Source organism: Lontra canadensis, unplaced genomic scaffold, assembly GCF_010015895.1.
Source record: "Lontra canadensis isolate GAN:19392208 unplaced genomic scaffold, GSC_riverotter_1.0 scaffold38, whole genome shotgun sequence".
NCBI classification, from domain to species: Eukaryota; Metazoa; Chordata; class Mammalia; order Carnivora; family Mustelidae; genus Lontra; species Lontra canadensis.
In genome coordinates, this window is record NW_022631032.1 from 3,921,585 (window position 1) to 3,947,476 (window position 25,892).

At 37.4% G+C, this 25,892-nt stretch overlaps 1 protein-coding gene across 1 annotated transcript in view; it reads left to right on the forward strand.

The window, feature by feature from the left end:
- Window positions 1-25,892, forward strand: part of OSBPL11 (oxysterol binding protein like 11) — a 94,941-nt gene that overhangs the window by 64,467 nt on the left and 4,582 nt on the right. Inside the window, exons 9-12 of the mRNA XM_032869437.1 lie at window positions 4,985-5,483; window positions 8,513-8,699; window positions 18,033-18,215; window positions 25,041-25,194. Coding sequence (XP_032725328.1) covers window positions 4,985-5,483; window positions 8,513-8,699; window positions 18,033-18,215; window positions 25,041-25,194 — 1,023 coding nt within the window. The remainder of the gene's footprint in view (window positions 1-4,984; window positions 5,484-8,512; window positions 8,700-18,032; window positions 18,216-25,040; window positions 25,195-25,892) is intronic.

Consider the following 25,892-nt stretch of genomic DNA (forward strand, 5'->3'; position numbering starts at 1 on the left):
AGTATTTATATATAAAATCATTAACTTTAACCAACCATGAATTACGAACATTCACATAACGTTAAAAAGAATGGTATTTTTTGAGCAACATTTAGAAATCTGGTGACTAAACTGCAGTCACATCTACCTTCTTTTCTAACAAAACACTGATAGAACAGATATTTTTTCAGCCCCTCTTACATTCCAGACACTGTGCTAGGTGCTGGAACTACAGCAACAAGAAAGGTAACCGTGGTCCCAGCCTGCATGTTGTGAAAAAGTAGTAACTGTTCATTTTGTTCCTTTTTAAATAATATTATGGATTCAGTATAATTATACAGTTCACAGAAAGTTTGAGGAAATAAAGGAAAAAATCTCCTACGATTTCATTATCCTAACCACACAACACTTAAGTTTTGAGAATTCCTTCTAATTTTTCTTCATATAATGTAGTTTATTTCCAGTTCTGTACATTTTCTTTTTTCAGTTAACATTCTTTCTTTGTGAAATATATTACACACAGTCTTCTGTGTGTATGAACAGTTTCAAGAACAATGGTAAAAGGTGTCCTCGCCTGTCAGGTCTTGGAACGTTGCCAGAAGGATGTGTTCTGAGGTCCCCTCCTGGTTGTAGTCCTCTGTGTTTCCTAGATCTAACCTACTACCTACCTAGATAGAGCCCTACTTTTTTTTTTTTTTAATGGTTTTGCCACCTGCATATGTACCCCCATAACAATGTTATTTAATTTAGGAAAAAGTGAATAGCCAGCACAAGTTTAGCTGTATAAGGGAAGGGCTCTGTTGCCGTTCATAGAAGAACCCTCCCAGGAGAAGATAAGCTAAACAGAGTCCCTGGCTCTAGCATCTTATAAATTATTGAGGAAGTTTAGGGAAGAGTCCTTTCTGAAGACATGAGAAGGCAAAATTCTAAATTTTGTGAAATACATGGCTCATAAAGTTAGAGCGTTTGGTGTGAGCCAGTTACTGGCCATTCAGCAGGAATGCGGACAGAGGGAAGAATCTGCTTAGTGTTTTCAGCTGAGCAAACTGTGACCTACTTCCCAGCACTCAGCAGTAGACTGAAGCCAGAACATGTCTTTGGGTGAAATGAATGTCTTCAGCCAGCCCAGACAGCAGGGCATGGAAAGGAGAGTTGGCATTTCCACAGATGCCCACCACCAGCCAAATACAGATGCAGATGGGACCAGTTTCCCTTGAGCATTCTGTCCTCAGATTTCAAAAGACGGTAGCAGTGGCAGCATGGAGGGCATGGATGACAGTCTTCCATACATCTGTCTCTTGAATCACATCACTCTGATCTGGACCAGTTTCCCTGTGTCTGCTCTACAGCTTTCTTCCTGGGAAGTCCTTTCATTGTCCTTTTGTGCTAGATCCGTCTCCTGTATTCTTTTCTTCTTTCTGGTTTCCTCTCATTTTAGTGGAGCACATCGTCCTTTAACCTCTGAGAAAGATCTGTGGGAGGCAAAATGTGAAAATGTGTGTTTGAAGTATCTTTATTTTGTCCTCATGTTTGATCGCTAGTTTGGATAGAATTTCTAACTTGCAGTTGATTTTTCCTTTAGAATATTGCCTCCTTGCTACAGCATTCTGGTGAAAAGACTGATGTCATTCCCATTCATCATCTTCTGTTTGTGACTTCTTTTGTTTGTTTATTTTTCTCTAAAACTTGGAATCTGTCCTTTGTCCCCTGAAGTCTGAAATTATCTCTGGGCACTCGGGCCTTTGCAGCAGGATAGCCATAATTTGGTTCTCTGAAATTTTCTTGAATTTCTTCACTGATGACTTTGTCTCCAGTGTTTTTTCCTGTTCTCTCTGATATCTTTATTTCATGGTCATTGGGCTCCCTGCTCTGGTCCTCTTATTTTTCACTTAATTTCTCTCTCTCTCTTCTATGTGTGGAGAGATTTTCTCAAAATTTTATCTTCTGAGCCTTCTCTTGATTTTTAATTTTTGTTACCATGTTTTAAAAGTGTTCTGAATTTTGTTTTTCAAAAAACATATTTGTCTCATATATCTAATATTGTCTCAAGTCTGAAGATATTAATTATCTTTATTTTTAAGGTTTCCCCCCCCAAAAAAAATTTTTTTTTGATCTTTTGTATTTTGGTCTTTGTAATCCTATTTAGGGATTTTCTCAGAGATCTGATATTTCTTGGATTTCTGCTCACGTTTAAGTGTAGGGAAACTAAAAACCTGACTTTAACTTTTGAACATATGGGTGGAGCCTGTGCTTCTCAGGACAAGTAATCTGGATTTGTTGGGGGAACCTGGTGTTAGTATCATTAGATTTTCCCTCTCCAGTTGGTGAAATACCCCAGAGGGAATTCTGATCTCCTGCTTGGTGGCCAAAGCAACTAGGAGCGGTAGAAGAGAAGAGAGTAAGGTGGGGGAGGATCTTAACATCTAATGTTTATTTCATGTAGAGTTACTTCATACCTGTTATCAGTATGGTATCCATTCTCTTGGAAGCCCCTGATGTTCCAAACTAGAGAATAAGCTGCCTTGTTTCAGTCTTCAGAAACAAAACCTCCAGAACTTGGCTGGGGTGCAAGAGGGGCGGTTTCCAGAAGTGTGGAGTTGGGGAGGGGATTTAAGGATTCAGTTGCTCTGCACACAGATTCCACTCAGTCATAATTTTAGCATTCCTGTAAACCCCCAGATCCAGAGATACCTGATGCTGTCAGTTCCTGAGCCCTCTCTGGAATCTGCAAACTACTGTACAAGAGTCAGCTTTCTAGTTACCTCCCAAAATGTTGTTGCTTTCGGGGGCACCTGGGTGGCTCAGTTGGTTAGGCATCTGACTCTTGATTTGGGCTCACATCATGATCTCAGGGTCACGAGATTGAGCCCCATACTGGGCTCTGCGCTGAGTGTGGAGCCTGCTTATGATTCTCCCACCCTCTCCCCCCGCACCAGCTTGTGTGCACACTCTCTTTAAAAAAGAAGTTTTTATTGCTTTGTCTACTTCCCTGGTATCTTCAGGTTTGTCTTTGTATAAAATACATTTAATATAATTTTAATGGATTTCAGTAGAAAGTGAAATTAAGATGTATGTGTTCAGTGCACCATGAAATGAATCTGAAACAGTGATATCTTTTGTATTAGTTGTATCATCTTCATAACCATCTTTTTTTTCTATAACTGTCTTTTTAAATGATAAAAAGTTTATCAGGTGGAAGTTCGGTCTTTAAGTTTGCTATAACCACAGTTTAAAAACATAGATTTTAATTTTACTTCCACATTTCTTTTTCTTTACTCATATTGTTTCCTAAGGCTAAATTTCTAGAAGAATAATTACTAGGCTAAATGGATATGAACATCTTTGGGCTCTTGAAAAATATTACGGGACTGCTTTCTTAATTTGTGGAACTGGTTTACAGTGCTTCTGCAATTCTGCTCTGAAGAAAACTAATCCACAGGGTGCTTGGGGTGACTCGGTCAGTTAAAGGTCGAACTTTGACCTTGGTTCAGGTCATGGTCTCAGGGTTGAGGGATCCGGCCCTGAGCTCAGCTCAGAGCCTACTATAGATTCTTTCTGCCTCTCCCTTTGCCCTTTCCCCTGCTCACACCATGCTCGCTCGCTCTCTGAAAATAAATAAAATCTTAAAAAAAAAAAGAAAAGAAAACTAATCTTTCTTAAACTTACCTGGCTTTAGGTGTCAAAAGTACCCTTGTTTTGTTTTGTTTTGTTTTGTTTTCAATGAAAAAAAATTAGATTTCGCCACCTGGACTTCCCTAGGTGATCCCGATTTTCTCGGCACCATCCCAAGCATTATAGCCAGGAGCCCGTCGATCATATGCTTTCCTGTCTCCATTGGGCCTGATCAGAGTGGCCACCTCCATGTCCTAGAGCTTTCTTATAGCCTGTTTGATCTTGTGCTTGAATGCAAGTGTGTTGTTGTCTTCTACATTATTCATGGCTGACTCAGTAGCCAGGAAACTTGATGATACAGCATAGTGGTGAAGTGGTGAAGCTTGTTTCTCCTGGGGGCACTCTTTCAAGGATATTTGGGCTGCCTCCAGAGATGCAGTGTCTTGATGCATGGGAAGGTGGGCAACATGTGAATTTTCTTTTTTTGTGCGTATGACTGTTGACACCTTTCAGCACTGCTTTCTTGGCCTTCAGAGCCTTTGCTTTGGGGCAGGGGGACAGGGGATTCCTTCTTCACCTTTGGTACCATCTTCACGAAAGGCAAAAAGACAAAAATTCCCTTCTTGTGGGGCTCCTGGTCTCAGGATTGTGAGTTCAAGGCCCTCATTGGGTGTGGAGCCTACTTAAAATTCCCTTCTTGGGGTTGCCTGGGTGACTCAGTCAGTTAAGCATCTACCTGTGTCTGAGGTCATGATCCCAGGGTCCTGGGATCGAGCCCTGCCTCGGGCTCCCTGTTCAGCAGGGAGTCATCTTCTCTCTACCCCAGGCTTGTGCTCGCTCGCTCTCTCACTCACATTCTTTGTCTCTCTCTCTCTCTCAAATAAATAAATATAATCTTTAATAAAAACATAAATAAAATTAAAAATTCCCTTAAAGACAGTTCTCTCGTGCTTAAAATTAAGTTGTAAGTTAAAGTATTTGCTTTGATCGGTGATCTCTTTAGTCTGTTTTCAGGGAATTAAAATTTCTCTTCTATCTTAACCAATCATCTGTAATTTATTTTTAAAGTGGGAAAGGAAAAAAGGCATGGCCAGCATTTGAGTTTTGCCATCATTTACCTGATATCCAGTCTAGGAGTTAGAAGATTTTTTTTTTTAAATATCTTCTACCTGACCCTCTTACAGTCGTGCATTGGTATTTAATCTTAACCACTTGATTTTCATTTCCTTTTAATTAAGCATGCTTATTTTTTAATAAGACCAGATACTTTTGTGACTTTGTTTTTAATACTCATCTAGAATGAAATGTTTTTTGGAAAGATAGGAATAGTTTTCTGCAGATACACACGTGGATTAAAATTTTCCTCTTTGGTTGATTTTTGTTGTTGTTTTAGGTGGTGCTTCCTACATTTATCCTAGAGAAGCGTTCCTTGCTGGAAATGTATGCAGACTTTATGTCTCATCCAGACCTATTTATAGCCATCACTAATGGAGCCACAGCTGAGGATAGAATGATTCGTTTTGTTGAGTACTACCTTACCTCATTTCACGAAGGCCGTAAAGGAGCCATTGCTAAGAAACCGTACAATCCTATCATTGGAGAAACGTTTCACTGTTCCTGGAGGATGCCAAAAAGTGAGGTGGCGTCCAGTGTTGTCAGCAGCTCTTCCACCCAGGCAGTCACAAATCACACTCCTCTGTCAGAGGAGACTTTGAGCCAGGTGGGATCAGACTGTTATACAGTCAGATTTGTTGCTGAGCAGGTTTCCCATCATCCTCCAGTCTCAGGATTTTATGCAGAATGTGCGGAAAGGAAGATGTGTGTAAATGCGCATGTCTGGACTAAGAGCAAATTCTTAGGCATGTCGATAGGTGTGACCATGGTTGGAGAAGGTAAGTAGAAAAACTGTTCTCCAATTTTTAATATCAAGCTATAATCTTAAGTTTGGGGAAGCTAGATAAATATAAATTTAAAATGTTACATGTGCCACTTTTTTCCATTTTTTAATGTGTTCCAGAATGGTGGGGAAGGGGACCTCATATTTATGGAAAAATATAAATTATCTTTAATTTTTTTTCCTGATTTTAAATAGAAAATTTTTTATTGTAGAGTATTTGGAAAACTTAGAAAAGTATCAAGGGGAGAATAAACCGTCCCTAATATCTCCATCCAGAAAAGGCTGAGTTTAGCTAGCATTTTGTACTTTTTCTGTTCTATTTATGTTCGTACTTTTATTTTTGTTTTATAAAGTTGGGATTAGGTCTCTTTATATAGTTTTGTGTCCTGCTTTTTTGCAATAAATATTCATTTTCCCATGTCATTGATAATACTTTAAAACATGTTTTGATGGACTGTATAATACCCTATGAAATGAGATATTTGCCATCTTATATTTAACCATTTCCTTTGGACATTGAAGTTGTTTCCATATTTTCATTATTGTAAAAAGCACTCAAGAAATATATTACCTAGAAATATCTTCTAGTTTGATCTTTTATAGCTCCCAAGGAAGTAATATTTTAAAACATCACCAGTCTTTAATTTCACTTCAGCAAAAGGTTATGAAAAAATAATTTAAGGTAATACCCAAAAAGTAAACAACAACAAAAAGCTTCCACAAAAACCATTGCAAAGTGAGTGAAAATATAATGGTAGAAGAAACCCTACCATCTTAATGTTAAAGGAAAACCCTTGTGCATTAAATAATATGTTCAGAATGTAAAATTACAGTGTTAATTAGGCATAATTAAGTCTATGATATATGATACTAACATTTTGAGACTGTGTTACAATACCTCTGAAGAAAATACTTTATCCCCCTTTTCAGTTTTCCCCACTGTTAAGATCTGTTGTGATATGAGTCTTAGCAATTTCCAAATAATGTTTTAAGTTAATCAAAGCTTCTGTAACTTTAGAAAGTATTAATGTTTTATTAGTTAAAATTTTGCCATCTTCACTTACAAGCTTCATAACATTAGCTCTAAGATCTTCATAAATCAGTTTGATTTTATAGATGAAAAAAACAAGTCCATAATGATGAGACATGTTCAAGGTCACAAAAGTTAAGGCATAGCGAGATTTAGAACCTCCTCCTTTAACATACTCTCCTGAGGACAGTTAGCTGTTACTGAGAATCTGATGATGGTAGCCTCTTTAAGAAGGAAATACTTCAGGGAATAAGGAAAAGCATTAATATCTTAACCTTGCATTAATCATGAGGAAGGTCTAAAATAGGTGATTTTTGGTATTTATGTGCTTATTATATATTTGTGGAATGCCTTTTAGAAATTAAATTTCTTTAGTAACCTCAATAGAAAGTAAACAAAATCAGAAAATGGGACTTAGACAATTCATTTTGTTCTAATAGGAACATGTTTTTATTTGTTAGGGGGAAATTCCATTTAATGATGATGTAAGTGAGGTTTTAGAATTCTTTGAATCTGTTGTCCTAACAAGACTATTAACATACACGTTCAAAACTGACTGATTTTAAATTATTCAGATTTTGTGTGTGATACTATGGCAAATATAGTTTTAGAATAAGAGATCAGAAATCCAGGTTATGACATATTTTTTGAAAAGTAATCAAAACATATGTTTTCTAACTTAAAATGAATCAGCAGTTACTATTAAATCCTTCAAGTATACCCGAGTATGTTGTCTGTATGACTTCTGACAGCTCCCATTACATATAAATGTATTACAGCCAGAACCAGGTTCCTTACGAAATTGCTTGATAATAATTGATTTATTATTGCCCTTTGTGAAGACTATAAAGGTTATACAAGAAAATAGTTGGTGTTCCTTTATGTAAAGTAAACTGCTTGAGAATCTCAGTTTATCTGTTTGGTTATTCTAAGAATTAACTATATTAAAATATTATAACTCTTGCCCTTCCTTATTTGCAAACATTAAGAACAGAGTAGTTAATGAGCATTCATTAAGAGAAAGATACCATTAGAGTTTAGTTCAGTATTTAGTCTGATAGTGACCCAGATAATGAGCTTGGGTTAGTGTCTCTTCTTTATCTAGTATAAGTTGATTATTCATTAATGTAATTTCTCTTCCTATAATTTTTCTTTTAAACCATCCTTAGGGGCGCCTGGGTGGCTCAGTGGGTTAAACTGCTGCTTTCGGCTCAGGTCATGATCTCGGGGTCCTGGGATCGAGTCCCGCATCTGGCTCTATGCTCAGCGGGGAGCCTGCTTCCCTCTCTCTCTGCCTGCCTCTCTACTTGTGATCTCTCTGTCAAATAAATAAATAAAATCTTAAAAAAAAAAATCCTTAATACAGCATCACTTAATATAAAATAAGTCTTATTAGAATAATATTTGTTTGAAAACTGTCACTTCCATCTCTTGTAGCCTCACACCAGATTCTTCAGAATTTTGCAAACAGAGTTATTACTATGACCATAGTTTTCATGACAGAATTAGTTTTTTTCTTCCTAATATACATAGAATGAAGAATGCTTTTTTCATTGAACTGAGACAAAGGTCTGAGACTCTACAGCATTAGATATTAATTATTCCCAACCTAAGAAAGTTGTTAGTGTTAATGATCAGACCATACCATGATGCAGTATAGCATATTCTTAAAATCTGACTTAAGGTTTTATTTTTAAGAGTCTGTTAGAGGGAAGTCTTGATCTATTTCTACTAAAACATTTTCTGGTCCCATGAACCCCAAAGGGATAGCAAAGTCATAATGAATGTAACTCAGATTCACTATTACCAGGAATGTTACAAATATAATTTTAAGTGAAATTAGTTGAATCCAAAGTTAAATGAAAATTAAGCAAAATAGTGATGTTTGTTTATTAGGCTAGAGAAAAACTAATAATGGATATTTTATAACTGTCTCTCTCTCTCTCTCTCTCTTTTTTTTAAGATGTTAACCATCTTTATGTTTTCACTTTCAGGTGTCCTCAGTCTATTGGAGCATGGAGAAGAGTATACATTTTCTCTACCGTGTGCATATGCCCGGTCAATTTTAACTGTTCCTTGGGTAGAACTGGGTGGTAAAGTCAGTGTCAACTGTGCAAAAACTGGGTATTCAGCCAGCATCACTTTTCATACTAAGCCATTTTATGGTGGCAAACTACACCGGTAAGAACATTTTAATGATACTGGCTCTTATTCTACTGTTTGTAACTCCTTATTCTTTCCTGCTTTGTTTTATGTAGATGGAGTTGGAGTTTATTTATGTCTACTTTTTTGAGACATTCTGGGCATCCTGATCTAGCTTTTTGTTGGTTTGTTGGTTTGTTTGTTTAAGATTTTATTTATTTATTTTAGAGATAGAGAGTGAGAGTGCAAGTTGCGGGGAGGAGTAAAAAGAGAGGGAGAAACAGAGCCTACTCTGAATGGAGAGCCCAGTGCCAGGCTCGATCCCATGACCTGAGATCCCGACCTAAGCCAACACCAAGAGTTGGACACTGAATTGACTAAGCCACCCAGGCGCCCCCATCCTGATCTAGTTTTTTAGAATAGTGACAGATCTATCTACTCCTACAAAATTTTCCTGGTTAAATAGGTAACGATATGTAGAGTAGAATTCCTAACAAATGAACAGTCGGTCTCTGGCCCAATTTCTGCCTTTAAAGGGGCTCAGAATCAATCCAGGCCTCAGGGAAGGCAGTTGTTGGTCCAAGGTAGCATGAAAATGTATCGAGTCATATGAAATAGTTCAGGTAGTACAGTGATGGAATAGGGCCTTTGTTCTAATCCCATCAGGAAATGGGCAGTTCCTGTACCCCCTTCTCAGCTTCTCTGTCTCTTCAGCACGGGCCAGAGCATCCAACCTACGTGAAGACAGGTTGTCTAATAGAATCTTCAAAAGGATACTGACTCCTGTCCTTAAGCCCTTCATGTCTGTTCTGACTTTCCCTAAGGTAGGGATAGTTTTCTCTGTCTGTAACTCTTCACTGAAAAATACATCTCTTGTTGATGATTTTCACAAAGTAAAAATCTGAGCACTTTGATCTAGACATGGAACATTACCAACATCCTAGAGACCCTCTTCATGCCCTGTTACAGTCACACATACACGCGCACACATGTTAACCATGTATACCCCTCCCTCTTTAGGTAGCCACTATCCTGCTTTCTAACACCATTGATTAGCTTTTTCTGTTTTTGAAATATATATTAAAATGAAATCATACACTGTGTTCTTTCAGATTTGACTTTTGCTCAATATTATGTTTTTGAGGTTCATCCATGTGTAGCATGGTTTATTCTCCTTACTGAAGACGATATTACATTGTATGGCTGTGCCACAATTCACTTATTCATTCTAATGCTGATGGGCATTTGGGTAGTTTCCAGTTTGGGGCCATTACAGATGGTGCTGCTAGAACATTGTTCGGTGAATGTCTTCCTGAATTTCTGTTGGATAGATACCTAGAAGTGGAATTACTGGGTCATAGGAAATGGAAGTTGAACTTGAATAGGTGCTGACCAACAGTTATAAGGGGTTATTACCAAAGTACTCTCCCTCCAGCCAATTGCATATAGCTGTTTTACTTTTTCACTCTTAGAAATGGGTACTTAAAAATTTTAGAAGTGGAAAGAGATTGATTGGTTCCCAGACATGAAATGGGCCTTTAAAAATACAGACTTCAGGGGTGCCTGGGTGGCTCAGTGGGTTAAAGCCTCTGTCTTCGGCTCAGGTCATGATCCCGGGGTCCTAGGATCGAGCCCCACATCAGGCTCTCTGCTCGGCAGGGAGTCTGCTTCCCTTCTCTCTCTGCCTGCCTCTCTGCCTACTTGTGATCTCTGTCAAATAAATAAAGTAAAAATCTTTAAAAATAAATAAAAATAAAAATACAGACTTCAAAACACTAATGTCAAGAATTATAATACACACACATATTACCCAAACAGAACCACTAGACATTGTCAAAATAGTCATCTCTTACCCTTAGAGAAGGTATTATTGTGGTTAACACTTCGCTTTATGTGCTTCTGCTTACTCTGTCCATTATAGTAATCAAAGGATTCACACCTTAAAACCAGCTGGGGCTTTAGACATTGTAGACCAACATTTACTAGGTGCATATATCCCTTTGCAACATGTCTGAAAACTGATAGTTCAATGTTTTCAAACATTTATTATTCACACAAAACTCACAGTCAGTGAGGGGCAGTCCATTCAGACGCCCCTTATTTATATGAAGTTAGAGCTGAAACCTATATCCCTGTAACATTCTTGCCTTGGTGAAAGTATTCCTCAGTCTCTCTATATGCTTGAGTAGAATGCTTAGGGAAAACAACCACTGTGATAAATCTTCCCAAGCCAGCACTATCTTATTATCATGACACTAAGTTATTTCTTAGTGGCCTGTTGCTTATTTTTTTCTCTCATAAGTATTATTTTCTGGATAAGGAGACATGGAGTGATTTTAGTTGTCTTTTTGCAAACTATTCCTGGTCCCTGAAACTTAATTCTGAGAGTGTATGTGTATGTGCATATGTATGTGTTACTTGAAATCCTACAGGATTCATACTACCTGTAAAAACATTTTTTTTTAATAAAGATTTTTATTTATTTATTTGACAGAGAGAGATCACAGGTAGGCAGAGAGGAAGGGCGGGGGGGGGGGAAGCAGGCTCCCTGCTGAGCAGAGAGCCGGACGCCGGACTCGATCCCAGGACCCCGAGATCATGACCTGAGCCGAAGGCAGCGGCTTAACCCACTGAGCCACCCAGGCGACCCTGTAAAAACATTTTAAAAAACATTATTTATACACAAACTTATTCTCCTGATTGAGTTGTTTTATTTCCCCCAATATGGCTATAAGTTTTTTGATAGAACTGTACTGTTTGGGGCCTTCTGTTCCATCTATACAGTGTACATAGTAAGTGATTTATAAAGTTTTGCATATTTTTCTTTGGAAATATGATTAAGAGTGAGTTTCTCTCTTCTTGGAGATAGAATCTAGTCCATCCTTTCAAACTGTACCTATTCTTTAATATATTACTCCTTTAATATATTACTGATTAATCTCTTAGATATGAACTCTTAGATCTGATTTTTTTAGAGCTTCACTGTTTTTATCCCCTTCCTCCTAGGAGAGCCCTGCAGAGGTTTGAAAACAGCTGTTGCAGGCTCTCTTCCTTTTTTTCTTCTTGCACTTAACATCTTCATTTCTTTGATAGTCATTCTTAATGACATGAAGAACTAATAGGGTAGTTTTGATATTAGTATATTCTCCTCAGTGCCAAATAGTTGATAGTAAGTGAAATGAAAATGCTAGAGCCACAGACAAGAGTAAATCAGTGCATATTAACAACATGGGTGGCAGCTGCTAGGGCAGTGAGGATCAGCCTCTCGGGGGACACTGATGCTTGTAAACACCCACATGTATAGAAAGTTGTGTTGGAATGTTTAATTGAGCTATCCTGTGAAAATCCAACCCTAGTCATAGTACCTTTTTTTTTTTTTACTTTCAAATTAAGTATGTTTATCTGTATTCCTGTTAAGTCTTTGCCATTTAATTGTATCTCTTAACTCTGATACAAGAATACAGTATACTATTTTGCTAACAATTCTGATCTCTTTTTTTAAAATATTTTATTTATTTATTTGACAGGGAGGTCACAAGTAGGCAGAGAGGCAGGCTCCCCACTGAGCAGAGAGCCTGATGCGGGGCTCGATCCCAGGACCCTGAGATCATGACCTGAGCTGAAGGCAGAGGTTTAACCCACTGAGCCACCCAGGCGCCCCAACAATTCTGATCTTAATTCCGAAGGTAGTGGGGAGCCAATTAAAATGTTAAGCATGGAATTAATATATATTATTTAATTACTTTTATCTTTTGAAGTCATTTCAAACCTCCAGAAGAGTTGTACAAACTCTCATGTATCCCTTACCTAGTTGTTAGCATTTTGCTTCATTAGCTTTATCAAAATCTTTTTCTGTTTACATATCATTATCATTATTATTGTTATTCCTGAAACATTTGAGAGTTATAGACCTGACACTTTAAAATATTTTAGTGTGGGGCACCTAAGTGGCTCAGTCAGTTAAGCAGCTGACTCTTGATTTCAATTCTGGTCATGATTCTAGGGTCCTGGGATTGAGCCCCGTGTTCGGCTCCTTGCTCATCAGTCAATCTGCTTAAGGATTCTTTCTCTCTCTCTCTCTCTCCCTCTGCACCTTCCCTCACTTGTATGCAAATGTATTCACTCCATCTCTCTCTCTCTCTCTCAAATAAATAAATAAATCTTTTTTAAAAAATAAAATATTTTAGTCTGAATTTCCTAAGAACAAGGAAATATATAGAATCACATCTCTCACACAATCACAGAATAGTTGCCAAATTCAAGAAATTCAACATTGTTATGTTAAATTAATACTATTATCTAAGTACAGTCCATATTAAATTTTGTCAGTTTTCCCAGTAATTGGCAGTATTTTTTCTCCTACCCAGGATCGTGCATTCGTATTATTGTTATGTCTCTTTAGTCTTCTGGTATATTTCCATTGCCTTTCTCTATTTCTTATGACAATGACAGGTCAATTTATAGTCTGCTGCTCAGTGTGGGTTTGTCTTTTTTTTTTTTTTTTTAAAGGTTCAGGTTATGCATTTTTGGCAAGAATACCTTAAGCAATTTTGTGCCTGGAAATTATGTTTTAAGTATTTCTAAAAAGACCTACCTGGTGGCAGGTAAAGAATGGACTGGGGGGCAGGGGAAGGGAAGAGAGATTAGAAGAAGGGAAACCGATTAGACATTCAGAGTTGACCCTTTAAGGATTAACTAACAGGATATAGAGAAGTCAGAGGGCAGCTAAGATAGCTTTGGATGACATCCTAATTATTTATTGCCAGTAATAAACTTCTCTAAAAATAAGTGTTTGAAATAGCGGTTTATTATCTTTCATAGTTTTCTGGACTGACTAGGTTCGGTTGGGTGATTGTCACATGTTGTCCATCATGTTGGTTGAAGCTTCAGCCATCTAAGGGCCTGACCCACTGGATATCCAAGGTTAGCTCACTCATGTGGGAGAAGACAGTAGATCTGGCTGTGGACCAAGAGCCCAGCTGGGACTGTCATTCAGAGGGCCCACATGTGGTCTTTCTGCATGATTGCAGCTTCTTCCACCTTGGCAGCTAGATTCCTAGAGGAAGCATCTACCAATATTCTAAAAGCTGTATTGATAAAAAACAGGTTGATATCTGGTTTTCATACTCCGATTTTTTGAAGACCCCTAATAATTTTAAATAGACATCCTCAGTTTTGTTAATGGTCAGTCATCATATTTGCTTTCTTTTTCCCCTTCATACCCTTTACCTATCCACAAGGCCACACTCACTTGATTTTTCTGTCACTTGGAAGTACTGCCCTTTTCTCTAACATGGTCTCTTTCCTTTGGATTCACATACACACACTTTCCATAACTGTTGACGGATACTTTCAGCCGACTAAAGTTTCCTCATTTTTTTCCATTCTGATCTCTCCCAGGACCAGTGGTTTCATCTGATTTCTCATTTAAAAGATTCCTATTAGAGGGGCACCTGGATGGCTCAGTGGGTTAAAGCCTCTGCCTTCAGTTCAGGTCATGGTTCTGGGGTCCTGGGATCGAGCCCTGCATCAGGCTCTCTGCTCATGGGGACCCTGCCTGCCCCCCTCTCTCTCTGCCTGCCTCTCTGCCTACTTGTGATCTCTGTCTGTCAAATAAATAAATAAAATCTTTTAAAAAAAATTCCTATTAGAAACTGTTTTTGATATCTTTTCTTTTTTGATTTTATAAGAATATTATAATGAAGGCTTTCTTTTATGCCTTTATTAATGGTGTGCCTCTCTCCTCAGACAGCCTAGTTTTTTACTGCTATCTACATCAGAGCAGACACATTATCTGCTATCTGCATTTGATATAAATATATTATCTTCCACTTGTCTTCCCTTACTCCCTCATTTTCCACAACTCTGTCCAATGCAGCCAAGTGAGCCTACTTAACTATTCCTCTTGTCCATGTCTATCTCCTGATCCATTTTCCACACTCACTTTAGGATGATGATGATTTTAAAGTCATCTTAAAGTGAGGTCAGAATTAGCAGTATAGATAAATAGCACTCTATCGTCTGTCTGTCTAGTGGAATGATACTAAGATTATGTGAACTGTCTGCCAAGTGACACACTTTCCTGCTTACTAGAGGTACAGTATAGAAAGGCTACCTCTGCCTTCAAGAAACTTTCAGTGTAGTATTAGAACCCAGCACCCTATCTTTGCAAACTGTAAGGCTTTTTGGAAAAATGTCATATATTTAAAAGGCCTATTATTATAATAATCATAGCAATGGAAGAAGGATTAGATAATTATTATACATGAAAAGAAAATTTAATTCTGACTCATGTTAAAGTAAAAAAGGAAACTTGATGCTCAACATACTAATCATTGTTTGATAAAGGAAGCCTATCACGTTTTTAATAGAGACAAACTGTTTTCCTGGTATTAAAATTTAAAGGGATTTGTTGCAGGTATCCTTATATAAGTGACATTTAGAAACACAAACAGGCAATGAATGTCTCCTTCAGTAGTTCTGCATAAAATGTAATTATCCTTCATGTGAGTATATATATATATATCAATAAAACTCAAAGTTAAAATCTTAACTTTCAGTCAGTAACAACTTTCTCTCTCTTTTTTTTTTTTTTTAAAGATTTTTTTTTTTAAGTAACCTCTTCACCTGATGTGGGGCTCAAACTCACAATCCTGAGATCAAGAGTTGCACGTTCCCCCAACTGAGCCAGCCAGGCACCGCAATCAATGAAAACTTTATATATGAAGCCAAGTTAATATATTTAGTGATTTTCTGGTATTCCAAATAGCTGTAGAGACAGTCTAGACCATCTAAAAGGCTAACTTGTTGTCATGTTTTTAGGAAGTGAAAGAATAATGCCTTATCAATTACCAAATTATTCTCACTTTAGAGATGAGTAGGATGATAGCTAGCTCTTAGTATCTTAAGGGCCACATATTCTGTTATTGGTTGGTACCAAGGTCTAGAGCTACATGCCCTTTCTCTTTTTTTACCCAACTTAGGGCTAGAACTCATGACCCTGAGATCAAGACCTGAGCTGAGATCAGAAGTCAGATGCTTAACTGATGGAGCCACCCAGCTTCCCCTAGATCTGTGTGCTTTATATGTTTAGATACTCATTTATTTACTGGCTATAATTGCTTTCATGCTACAGTGACCGAGTTAAGTAGTTGTGAGACAGTCTGGCCTGCAAATCCTGGTATTTACTTCCCAGTCCTTTACAGAAGAAGTTTGCCAGCCCTGCATTAGACTGTTAGGAACAATTACTATAAGCAGAATGAGGTGAAGCCCTTCTTCGTCCTTGCGTTGCTTTTGCATGTTCCCCATGGCACACCTCTAGTATGTGTGACTCTTGTTCCCTGCCCTAGCCCTCTTCGTGCTACTTTTGCCATGTAGCTGCACCAAGCAGCACAGACCCCACATAACTCGGCATGCATGCACAGGGACCTAGGTGTGCTCTTTTCCAGTGGGAAGGCATGTGCGGCAGATGATGACTTGAGAGATTGTTCTGTGGCAGTAAAAGATCAAGTGAGGAATATTTGATGGTCCCTTAATTCTCAGAATTTATATTTGATGGTCCCTTAATTCTCAGAATTTGGTTATGTGTGGATGGAGAAAACGGATAAAGTACTCTGTGTCATCTCCTCATTTCCTGTTTTGTTAGAAACAGATTTTCAAAGAAGGGAATAATGTTGGCAAGTGGGGTCAGAGAGGAAACATGGATATCACAAGAAACAGGCAAGAAACCCTTCACATGGAATTATTTAAGTTCATATGCTTTGAAGTATAACCGAGTTCCCATCTGTGCTGTAATCAAGCAGACTTGTAGCCATGGTGTTCTTTTGTGTCCAGTGAGCTGTCATTACGCATAGCTTTTGATTTTGGACGTTTGGTTTGCTCTTGGATTCCAAATCCCTCCTACCTCGATCTCCAGAATCTGGTTCATAGATCATTTGCTTATTGGTCCCTATATCTCTGCTTTGAGTTCTGAGTTTGCAGACCTTTAATTAACTTCTCCTGATTGAAAATGATGGATGGGCTCCTTACGTTTCGCTGTGTCCTTCTGGTTCCTAGGACCTTGGCTTATTCCTGACAAATAATGCTTCCTGTAGCCTGAACCACTGGGCTTTGGTCCTGTGGACTGCCTTTTGAATCCAGATAAACCACAATCACTGGTGCACTGATTAGACCCTAACATTTGCCCACTATTCTCTAAGTTCTGAACCTCTGTCTTACCTGACCCTGTTGTTACTTGTGTCCTATGGTGAACACAAAATACTTCATTAAAAATAATTCAACCAGGAGCTCCTAGGTGGCTCAGTCAGTTAAGTGTCTACCTTCAACTCAAGTCGTGATCCCAGGGTCCTGGGGTCGAGTCCCAAGGCTCCTTGTTCAGCAGGGAGCTTGCTTCTCCTTCTGCCTGCCACTCCCGGTTCTTGCTCTCTCTCTGACAAGTAAATAAAATCTCTAAAAAAATTTAATGAAAATAATTAGACCTGTTTATTCTGATCTTCATCTGAGCCGTATCCTATCTGCCTGTTGATAAACTAGCTGGATAACTTACTCTTCATTAAACTTTCAAGAGCAGTAGTGTTTGAGTTCTCTTGGAGTTCTCTGTTGATGATGATAATTTTTGTATACCCATACTCTTTTAATTTTTCTCTTTTGGCAAGAGATTATTAAAATTTTTATTTATTTTTTTCAAGTTTTCTGCCTCTTACTGGTTTATCTGGTGTCTATATTTAAAATTACGCTTATACCAGAACTTCAAATATAGGGACTCCAGGGGCGCCTGGGTGGCTCAGTGGGTTAAAGCCTCTGCCTTCGGCTCGGGTCATGATCTCAGGGTCCTGGGATCGAGCCCCGCATCGGGCTCTCTGCTCGGCGGGGAGCCTGCTTCCTCCTCTCTCTCTCTGCCTGCCTCTCTGTCTGTCAAATAAATAAATAAAATATTAAAAAAAAATATATAGGGACTCCAAACTTTTAAGTGAATAGGACTAGTTTTTTTAAAAAGTTAAATTGTGATACTGTAACATTTTAAAACTGTAATAAAAAGGAAATGTAAATATTTTTCATATTTCTATTTAGTTTTAGTATTTTATTTGTAGCAAGCATTTAAAGATCACACTTTGTGATCATTTATGGTAACTTGGTCTCTGGTTTGAGTCCCTCCCAGTACTCTTTCTAAAAGATTAAAGTTGACTTTATTTGAAAAAATTATCTAGTAAGCTGTCATGGGATTTACCGTCTGGCTTGGCACTGACAAACTGAAGTGAGCTATATAACCAATTTAAACAGAATTCAGAAAGTATGTCTTTAGGTTTCAGAATACTAAGAAACAAGCCTAGTTTCACTTATTAGAGCACATTTTTATTTCTTACCTGCTTCTAGGGTTACAGGTGAAGTAAAGCACAACATCACCAATACTGTGGTATGCAGAGTGCAAGGCGAATGGAATAGTGTTCTTGAGTTCACTTACAGCAATGGAGAGACAAAGTATGTGGACTTGACTAAATTGGCAGTAACAAAGAAGAGAGTAAGACCTCTGGAGAAGCAAGATCCATTTGAGTCCAGGTATGTCATCCCCACATCCATCCAGGAAAGAGTCCAGCGCTCCGTCTAAGCCTTTTCATAGTTTGCAGCCTTAGGCAGGTCACTTCACCAGTTCACAGTCAAAGGATTACTATCTTTATCGAAAAACTCTTAAATTATTCACAAAAGACAGATGCCCCAACAGAAGAGTGGGCAAAGAACATAAAGAGGCAGTTCAAAAGTAGAGGAAAAGGCCCACTAAGAATGAAAAATTACTCAGCGTATTTAGAATTCAAAGAAATAGAAATTAAACAATAAGATAAATTAGTTTTTAAAATAATACTTTTTTTTTAAAAAAAGATTTCATTTATTTATTTGACCGAGAGAGAGAGATCACAGGTAGGCAGAGAGGCAGGCAGAGACAGAGAGGGGGGAAGCAGGCTGCCCACTGAGCAGAGAGCCCGATGCGGGCCTCGATCCCGGGACCCTGGGATCATGACCTGAGCTGAAGGCAGAGGCTTTAACCCACTAAGCCACCCAGGCACCCCTAGAGCATCATTATTTATAATCCAAACTGTGGAAGCAGCCTAAGTGTCCATCAATAGATGAATGGATAAAGAAGGTGTGGTATGTATACACACACACACACACACACACACACACACACACAGGAATATTTAGCCATTAAAAGAAGAAAATGTTGCCATTTGCAATGATGTGTATAGAACTGGAGAGTATAATGCTAAGCTAAATAGGTCAGAGACAAATATCATATGATGATCTCATATATGTGGAATTTAAGAAATGAAACACATGAGCAGAGAGAAAAATAGAGACAAACCACAAAATGGACTCTTTAGCAATAGAAAACAAACTGAGGGGCACCTGAGTGGCTCAGGGGGTTAAAGCATCTGCCTTCAGCTCTGGTTATGATCCCAGGGTCCTAGGATCAAGCCCCACATCAGGCTCTCTGCTCGGCGGGGAGCCTGCTTCCCCCCCCTCTCTGCCTGCCTCTCTGCCTACTTGTGATCTCTCTCTCTCTGTCAAATAAATAAATAAAATCTTTAAAAACAAAAACAAACTCATGGTTCCAAGAGGGGAGGTAGGTGAGGGTTGGGGGAAATACTGTGATGAAGAAATAAAGTGAAAAAATTTTTTTAAAAAAGAGAAAGTGGAAAGTAAATAGGTAGATAAATAAACAGAAACAACTTGTATCTGTCAACAGATGAATGGATAAGAATATGTAGTATATATGGCGCCTGGCTGGCTGAGTTGGAAGAGCATGTAACTCTTGATCTTGGGGTTGTAAGTTTGAGCCCCATTTGGGGGGTAGAGATTATTTTTAAAAAAATTTTTTAACTTGTAAAGAAGTTGTAGTATATATACACAATGGAATTATATTCAGCCATAAAAAGAAAGGAAGTCCTGCCATTTATGACAATGTAGATGGACCTTGAGGATATTATGCTAAATGAAATAAGTCACAGAAAGACAAATACTGTATGATCTTACTTATAGGTAATCTAGGCAAAATAAAAACCTCATGGAAAATAGATCAGATTTGAGGTTACCGGAGGTGGCGGTTGGGAAGTGGAAGAATTAGATAAGGGTGATCAAAAGGTACAGACTTCCATTTGTAAGGTAAACAAGTACTGGGGGATGTCATGTACAATATGATGACTATGGTTAACATTGCCATGTGGTATATTTGAAAGCTGTTAAAAGAGTAGATCCTAGAACTCTAATCACAAAGGAAAAAAACTTTTTTATTTATATGCAATGATGAATGTTAACAAAACTCAGTGTGGTAGGTATTTCACAGTGTATATAAGTCAATTTACTATGCTGTACATCTTAAACTTAGGTAAGAGTCCTGTATGTCATTTGTATCTCAGTTAAATTGGAAAAACTATTTAAGCTTCAAGACAAAAATCAGAATTTGGAAAATTTTATCTGCCTCCTGAGTGTGAAAGCTTCCCAAGTAAAGGATTTTCTGATGAAATTGGTGGTGATAGTAATGAATGTGATTTTTTTAATACTACATAATAAAATGTCAACATCTGAAAGATAATTTTTCAAGTGAACAATGCATGATATTACAAAATTATTCAAGACCCATTCAAAAACCCAGTCAAGAAGAATGGATAAAGATGTGATATATAAAATGGAGTATTACTCAGCCAACACCAAAAAAAAAAAAAAAAAGAAATCTTGCCATTTGCAATGATGTGGATGGAGCTAGAGTGTATGATGCTAAGTGAAACAAGTCAGTGAGAGAAAGATACCATATGATCTCACTCACATGTGGAATTTAAGAAAGAAAACAGATGAACATATGAGAAGAGGGAAAAGGAAAAAAAAAGGAAAGAGGGAAACATGCCATAAGAGACTCCTAAAGATAAAGAACAAACTGAGGGTTGTTGGAAGGAGGTTGGTGGGGGATGAGCTAGATGGGTGATGGGTATTAAGGAGGGCGCTTGTTATAATGAGCACTGGATATTGTATTTAAGTGATGAATCACTGAATTCTAATTCAGAAACCAACATTGCATTGTGTGTTAGCTACCTAAAATTTAAATTAAAAAAAAAAAATCCAGTCACGATGCCAGTTAGACCAATGAGTTTCCTTGTAGCACAATATAAAAAATTAATTGACATCTTTCATTTTCCACACTGCAGGCAACCTTTATAAACTACCACCTGGGGGACCTGGGTGTCTTAGTTGGTTAAATGTTGGACTCTTGGTTTCGGCTCAGGTCACTACCTCAGGGTCGTGAGATTGAGGCCCACGTGGAGCTCTGTGCAACACAGACCCTGGTTAAGATTATGTAAATAAATACATAAATAAGAATAAAAAACTACGACCTGGTGAATTTAATACAATACCAAATAATTAAATTACTTGAGAAGTATGTTAAAATATTCTCTTTTCCAATTCTGTATCTATGTGAGGCCAGATTTCCTTAAGACTTATTTTTATTATTTTCTAGAGCGTGCCACCAGTGTTACCATTTATTCTCTGTGGATTTCCTTCGTCTGTGTTACTCTTTTTTTTCCTAAAGATTTTATTTTAGAGAGAGAGAATGCACGCACACACACTTGGGGGGGTGGGAGGAGCAAAGGGAGAGGGAGAGAGAGGATCTCAAACATACTCCACACTAAACACAGAGCCTAATGCAGGTGTTGATCCCAGGACCCTGAGATCATGACCTGAGCAGAAACCAGGAGTCAGCCACTTAACCCACTGAGCCCCCAGGCACCCCTAGATTTTTCTTTATTTAATTAAACTAAAATAATAGAACAGATTGAATGTAGAAACATTTGTAAGAATCCAGCTATTACTAAAGCAGACAAATGTTTAAGAGATACTGTCGGATTCTCTTCGCTCAAATTTTATTAAGGATTTTTTATATCTACATTCATGGGGGATATTGGTCTGTTTCTTTGAGGGAGTTTTTAACTACAATTCATTATCTTTAGAGGGATAGTGAGGTTGTCTTTCTTCTTAATTGAAGGTTGGTAGTTTGTGTCTCTTAAGGAATTGATTAATTTCACCTACATCTAGTTTGTCAAATTTATTGACATATAGTTTATAATATTCCCTTAGTTTTCTTTTAATGTGTGTAGGATCTCTAGTGATGTCCCGCTTTCATTCTTTATGTTGGTAATATTTTCTTTTCCTATCAATGGGATTAAAGATTTTTATTAAGGATTATTTATTAAAGGATTATTAATTTTACTCAAAGAACCAGTTTTTGTTCATTGCTTTTTGTCTATATTTCTATTTTGTTATTCATTGATTTCTGCTCTTTTTTTATTTCTTTTATGCTTACTTGGTACATCATTTGCTCTTCCTTTTTCTAGTTTCTTAAAGGGAAACTTAGGTCAGGGATCAGCGAACTTTTCTATAAAAGCCCAGAGAGTAAATATTTAGGCCTAGTGGGCGAGATAGTCTCTACTACAACTACTCAGCTCTGCCACTGAAGCATGAAAGCAGCCACAGACCTTGAAAGGATAGACACCACTATGTTACAATAAAAATTTGGGTAGCCAGCCATAATTTGAACCCTCATTAGGTCGATTTCTTCTTCTTTCCTAATATAAATATTTAATATATTTCTCTCTGAGCCTGCTTTAGCTATTTCAAACTTTTGATATGTGTTTTCTGATTTTCCTTTGATTTTTTTTTTGGACTCATGAAGTTATTTAGTAATGTATTATTTAATTTCCAAATATTTGGATAATTTCCAGCTATCTTCTCACTATTCATTTTTAGTTTAACTTAATTTTGGCCAAAGGATATACTTGGTATGGTTTTAGTCCTTCAGATTTTATTGAGATTTGTTTTATAACCCTGAATACATTCTGTCTTGGTAAACATTTCATGGGCACTTGACAAGAGTTTGTATTCAGTTGATGTTAGGTGACAGTACTCTGTAAATATCAATTAGCTCAAGTGGGTTGATAGTATTTTTCTAGTACTCTTTGTTTTACTAATTTTCTGTGTATTTGTTTCATCAGTTGAGGTCAGTTATTGAAATTACCAGTTATAATTGCATATTTCTCTTCATAGTTGTCTAAGTCTTTATGTTATTTGAAGCTCTGTGGTAGGGACAACACATTTGGGATTGTATGTCCTCTTAATGCACTTAACTCTGATCATTATGAAATGATCTTCTTTATCCCTGGTGATAGCTTTCTTTTCTTCTTTTTTTTTTTTAAAGATTTTATTTACTTATTTGACAGAGACACTGCGGGAGGGGGAGCACAAGCAGGGGGAGTGGGAGAGGGCCTCCCATGGAGCAGAAAGCCCGATGCGGGGCTCGATCCCAGGACCCTAGGATCATGACGCGAGCCGCAGGCAGATATCCAATGACTGAGCCACCCAGGCTCTCCCCTAGTGATAGTTCTTGCTTTGAATTCTGCTTTAATACTAAAATTGCCACTTAAAAACTTTATCAAGATATATTTTACATATTATAAAATTCACCTGTTTCAAGTTTATATTTAAGTGATTTTTAGCAACTTTCTTGAGCAATGCAGTCATCACCATAAATCAGTTTCACAGCCTTTATCATCCCATAAGACCCTTATTCCCATTTTAAGCTAATGTCCATTCCATTCCCATCCCCATTCTCAGGGAACCTACTTTTTGTCTATAGATGGTTTTTTCTGGATACTTCAGATAAATGGAATCATATAATATGTGATATCTTATGCCTGGCTTCTTTCACTTAGCATAGTGTTTTTGAGGTTCATCTAGGATACAACATGTATCAGTAGCTCATTTTTTATATTGCTGAATAGTATTCCATTATATAGAACCACATTTTGTCTATCCCTTCACCAACTGATGGACATTGTCAGTTTTGGACTATGATGATTAATACCACTATGAACATTCTTGTTTGGGTGGATATGTTTTAATTTCTCTGGATAAATATCTGAAATGGTAATTTCTGGATTGTCTGCACATTTTACATTTAACTTTTCAGGAAACTGCCAAACTATTTTCCTAAGTGGTTACACCATTTTACACTCCTGCCAGCAATGTAGAAGTGTGCCAGTTCTCCACATCCTTATCAACATTTGTTATTACCTACCTTATACCCATCATACCCCTTTTAGGTGGTGTGAAATAGTCTTATTATGGTTTTAATTTGCGTATTCCAAATGACTAATGATGTTGAACATATTTTCATGTGCTAATTAATTACACATTTGTTTATCTTGTTTGCTGAAATGTGTGATTGTCCTCTTGGGTTGCAGGAGTTCTTTGAGTTCTGAATACAAATCTTTTATTGGATATGTGTTTTAAAAATATTTTCTCCTTGTCTGTTGCTTATTTTTAAATTTTTGTAGTGAGTTTTTTTCAGTAAAAGGTTTTAATTTTTTTGAGATGAGATTGTCGATGTTTCCTTTTATGGAATATGGTTTTGGTATTGTATCTAGGAAATCTTCGCCTAACCCAGCCTCTGAGATTTTCTCCTGTGTGTTCTTGTAAAAGTTGCCTTTTGAGGTAAGGGTCTGAGGTCCTCTTTTTGCTTTTAGATATCCGTTTGTCCCAGTGCAATTTGTTGAACAGACTGTTCTTTCTCCCAGAGTTGTCTTTTGCTTGGAGTTAGTTGAGCTTTCCTTCTTCTGCTGTGCCAGTAAACTCTAGCCAGTGAGTTGGAGCACCCGTAGGACTCCCCTTATCTATTTCCTACTCTCAGGAATCACTGTCCTGTACTTGCCTTTTGCTCAATAGTTGTAGTCTCCATTGTTTCAATATATTTTGTCTGGTTTCCTAGCTGATTAAAGGCAAGAGGATTAAGTCTGGTCCCCATTATCTTATCATGTCCAGAAGTAGAAGTCTCTAAATTTTCAGCTTTTAAAAAATTTATTTATCTTTTTGCTTATTAATTCCTAAGTGTCTTTTTTTTTTAAGATTTTATTTATTTATTTGACAGAGAGATCACAAATAGGCAGAGAGACAGGCAGAGAGATGGGGGGAAGCAGGCTCCCTGCTGAGCAGAGAGCCCGATGGGCTCGATCCCAGGACCCTGGGATCATGACCTGAGCCTAAAGCAGAGGCTTTAACCCACTGAGCCACCCAGGCGCCCCTCTAAGTGTCTTAAAAATAAAAATCTATTACTTCGTATAATACAAATTATTTTTTATTTGAAAAGAAAAGCAGAAGGAGCAGCATCTTGGACATCAGTATCAGCACCATACTATTATTCCATGGTTTTATAACTCATATACATGAAACTATATATCTGATTCAGGAGCCATAATTTTTTTAAATTACTTTTAATTTCAAGGGTATCAGTTCTATTATCTTTTTAAAAGAATGCTTGTAAGATCTGTGGCTTTCTGATTTTAGGCGATTGTGGAAAAATGTGACAGACTCTCTGAGGGAATCTGAAATTGATAAAGCCACGGAGCATAAACGTACCTTGGAAGAACGCCAGAGGACTGAAGAAAGGCATCGAACCGAAACAGGCACACCCTGGAAAACCAAGTATTTTATTAAAGAGGTTTGTCCTACGTGTCTTCAGACTAAAACTCATTATCTACTTAGTGAGGACTTTAGCTTACTAGGCTTTCTCAAATTGTTCTCACTTATACATCTTTATTTCTGAAACTAGTCCAGCTTAACCAGGAGCTTTTTCATGAGCTTTTCAGTTTGCCAAGGTAAAATAGTTTAGCAGCAGTTCAAATGAGGTAGATTTCAGGATTAAATTGGTCAGAAACAAAAATGCTAATAACATAATCTCAATCACAGTAATAGATGATACAATTTATAATTTATTACCTTTTGAGCCACACTGAAACTCTTTGTTACTTCCAGAGACTACATTTTAAGGGGAGACATGAGAAACTTAAATAGCTATACAAAGGGTAGTGAAGTGGCTGGAATATTGACATTTAAGGAAAAAAGAATAAAGTGGGGTGTTTAGCCTAGAAAACTGAAAATTAGGGCCGTTTGTTGTAACCTTCTTCAGATATGTATATGCTTTATCATGTAGAAATTTTTTTACCAGTTTGTTTAGCAGTCCTGAGGTAGGTGCACCCTACCAGGAATTTTGAGTTTAGCGTAAGAAGGAATTGTACAACAATAAAAAAAATATCCAATAATAAGGGAGTACATTTTATAGTAATGCATCATTAGTCCTATATGAGACCATGGCTTACATGGAAGACTTTGATGCACTGATTTTGCAGCTGGACTAAA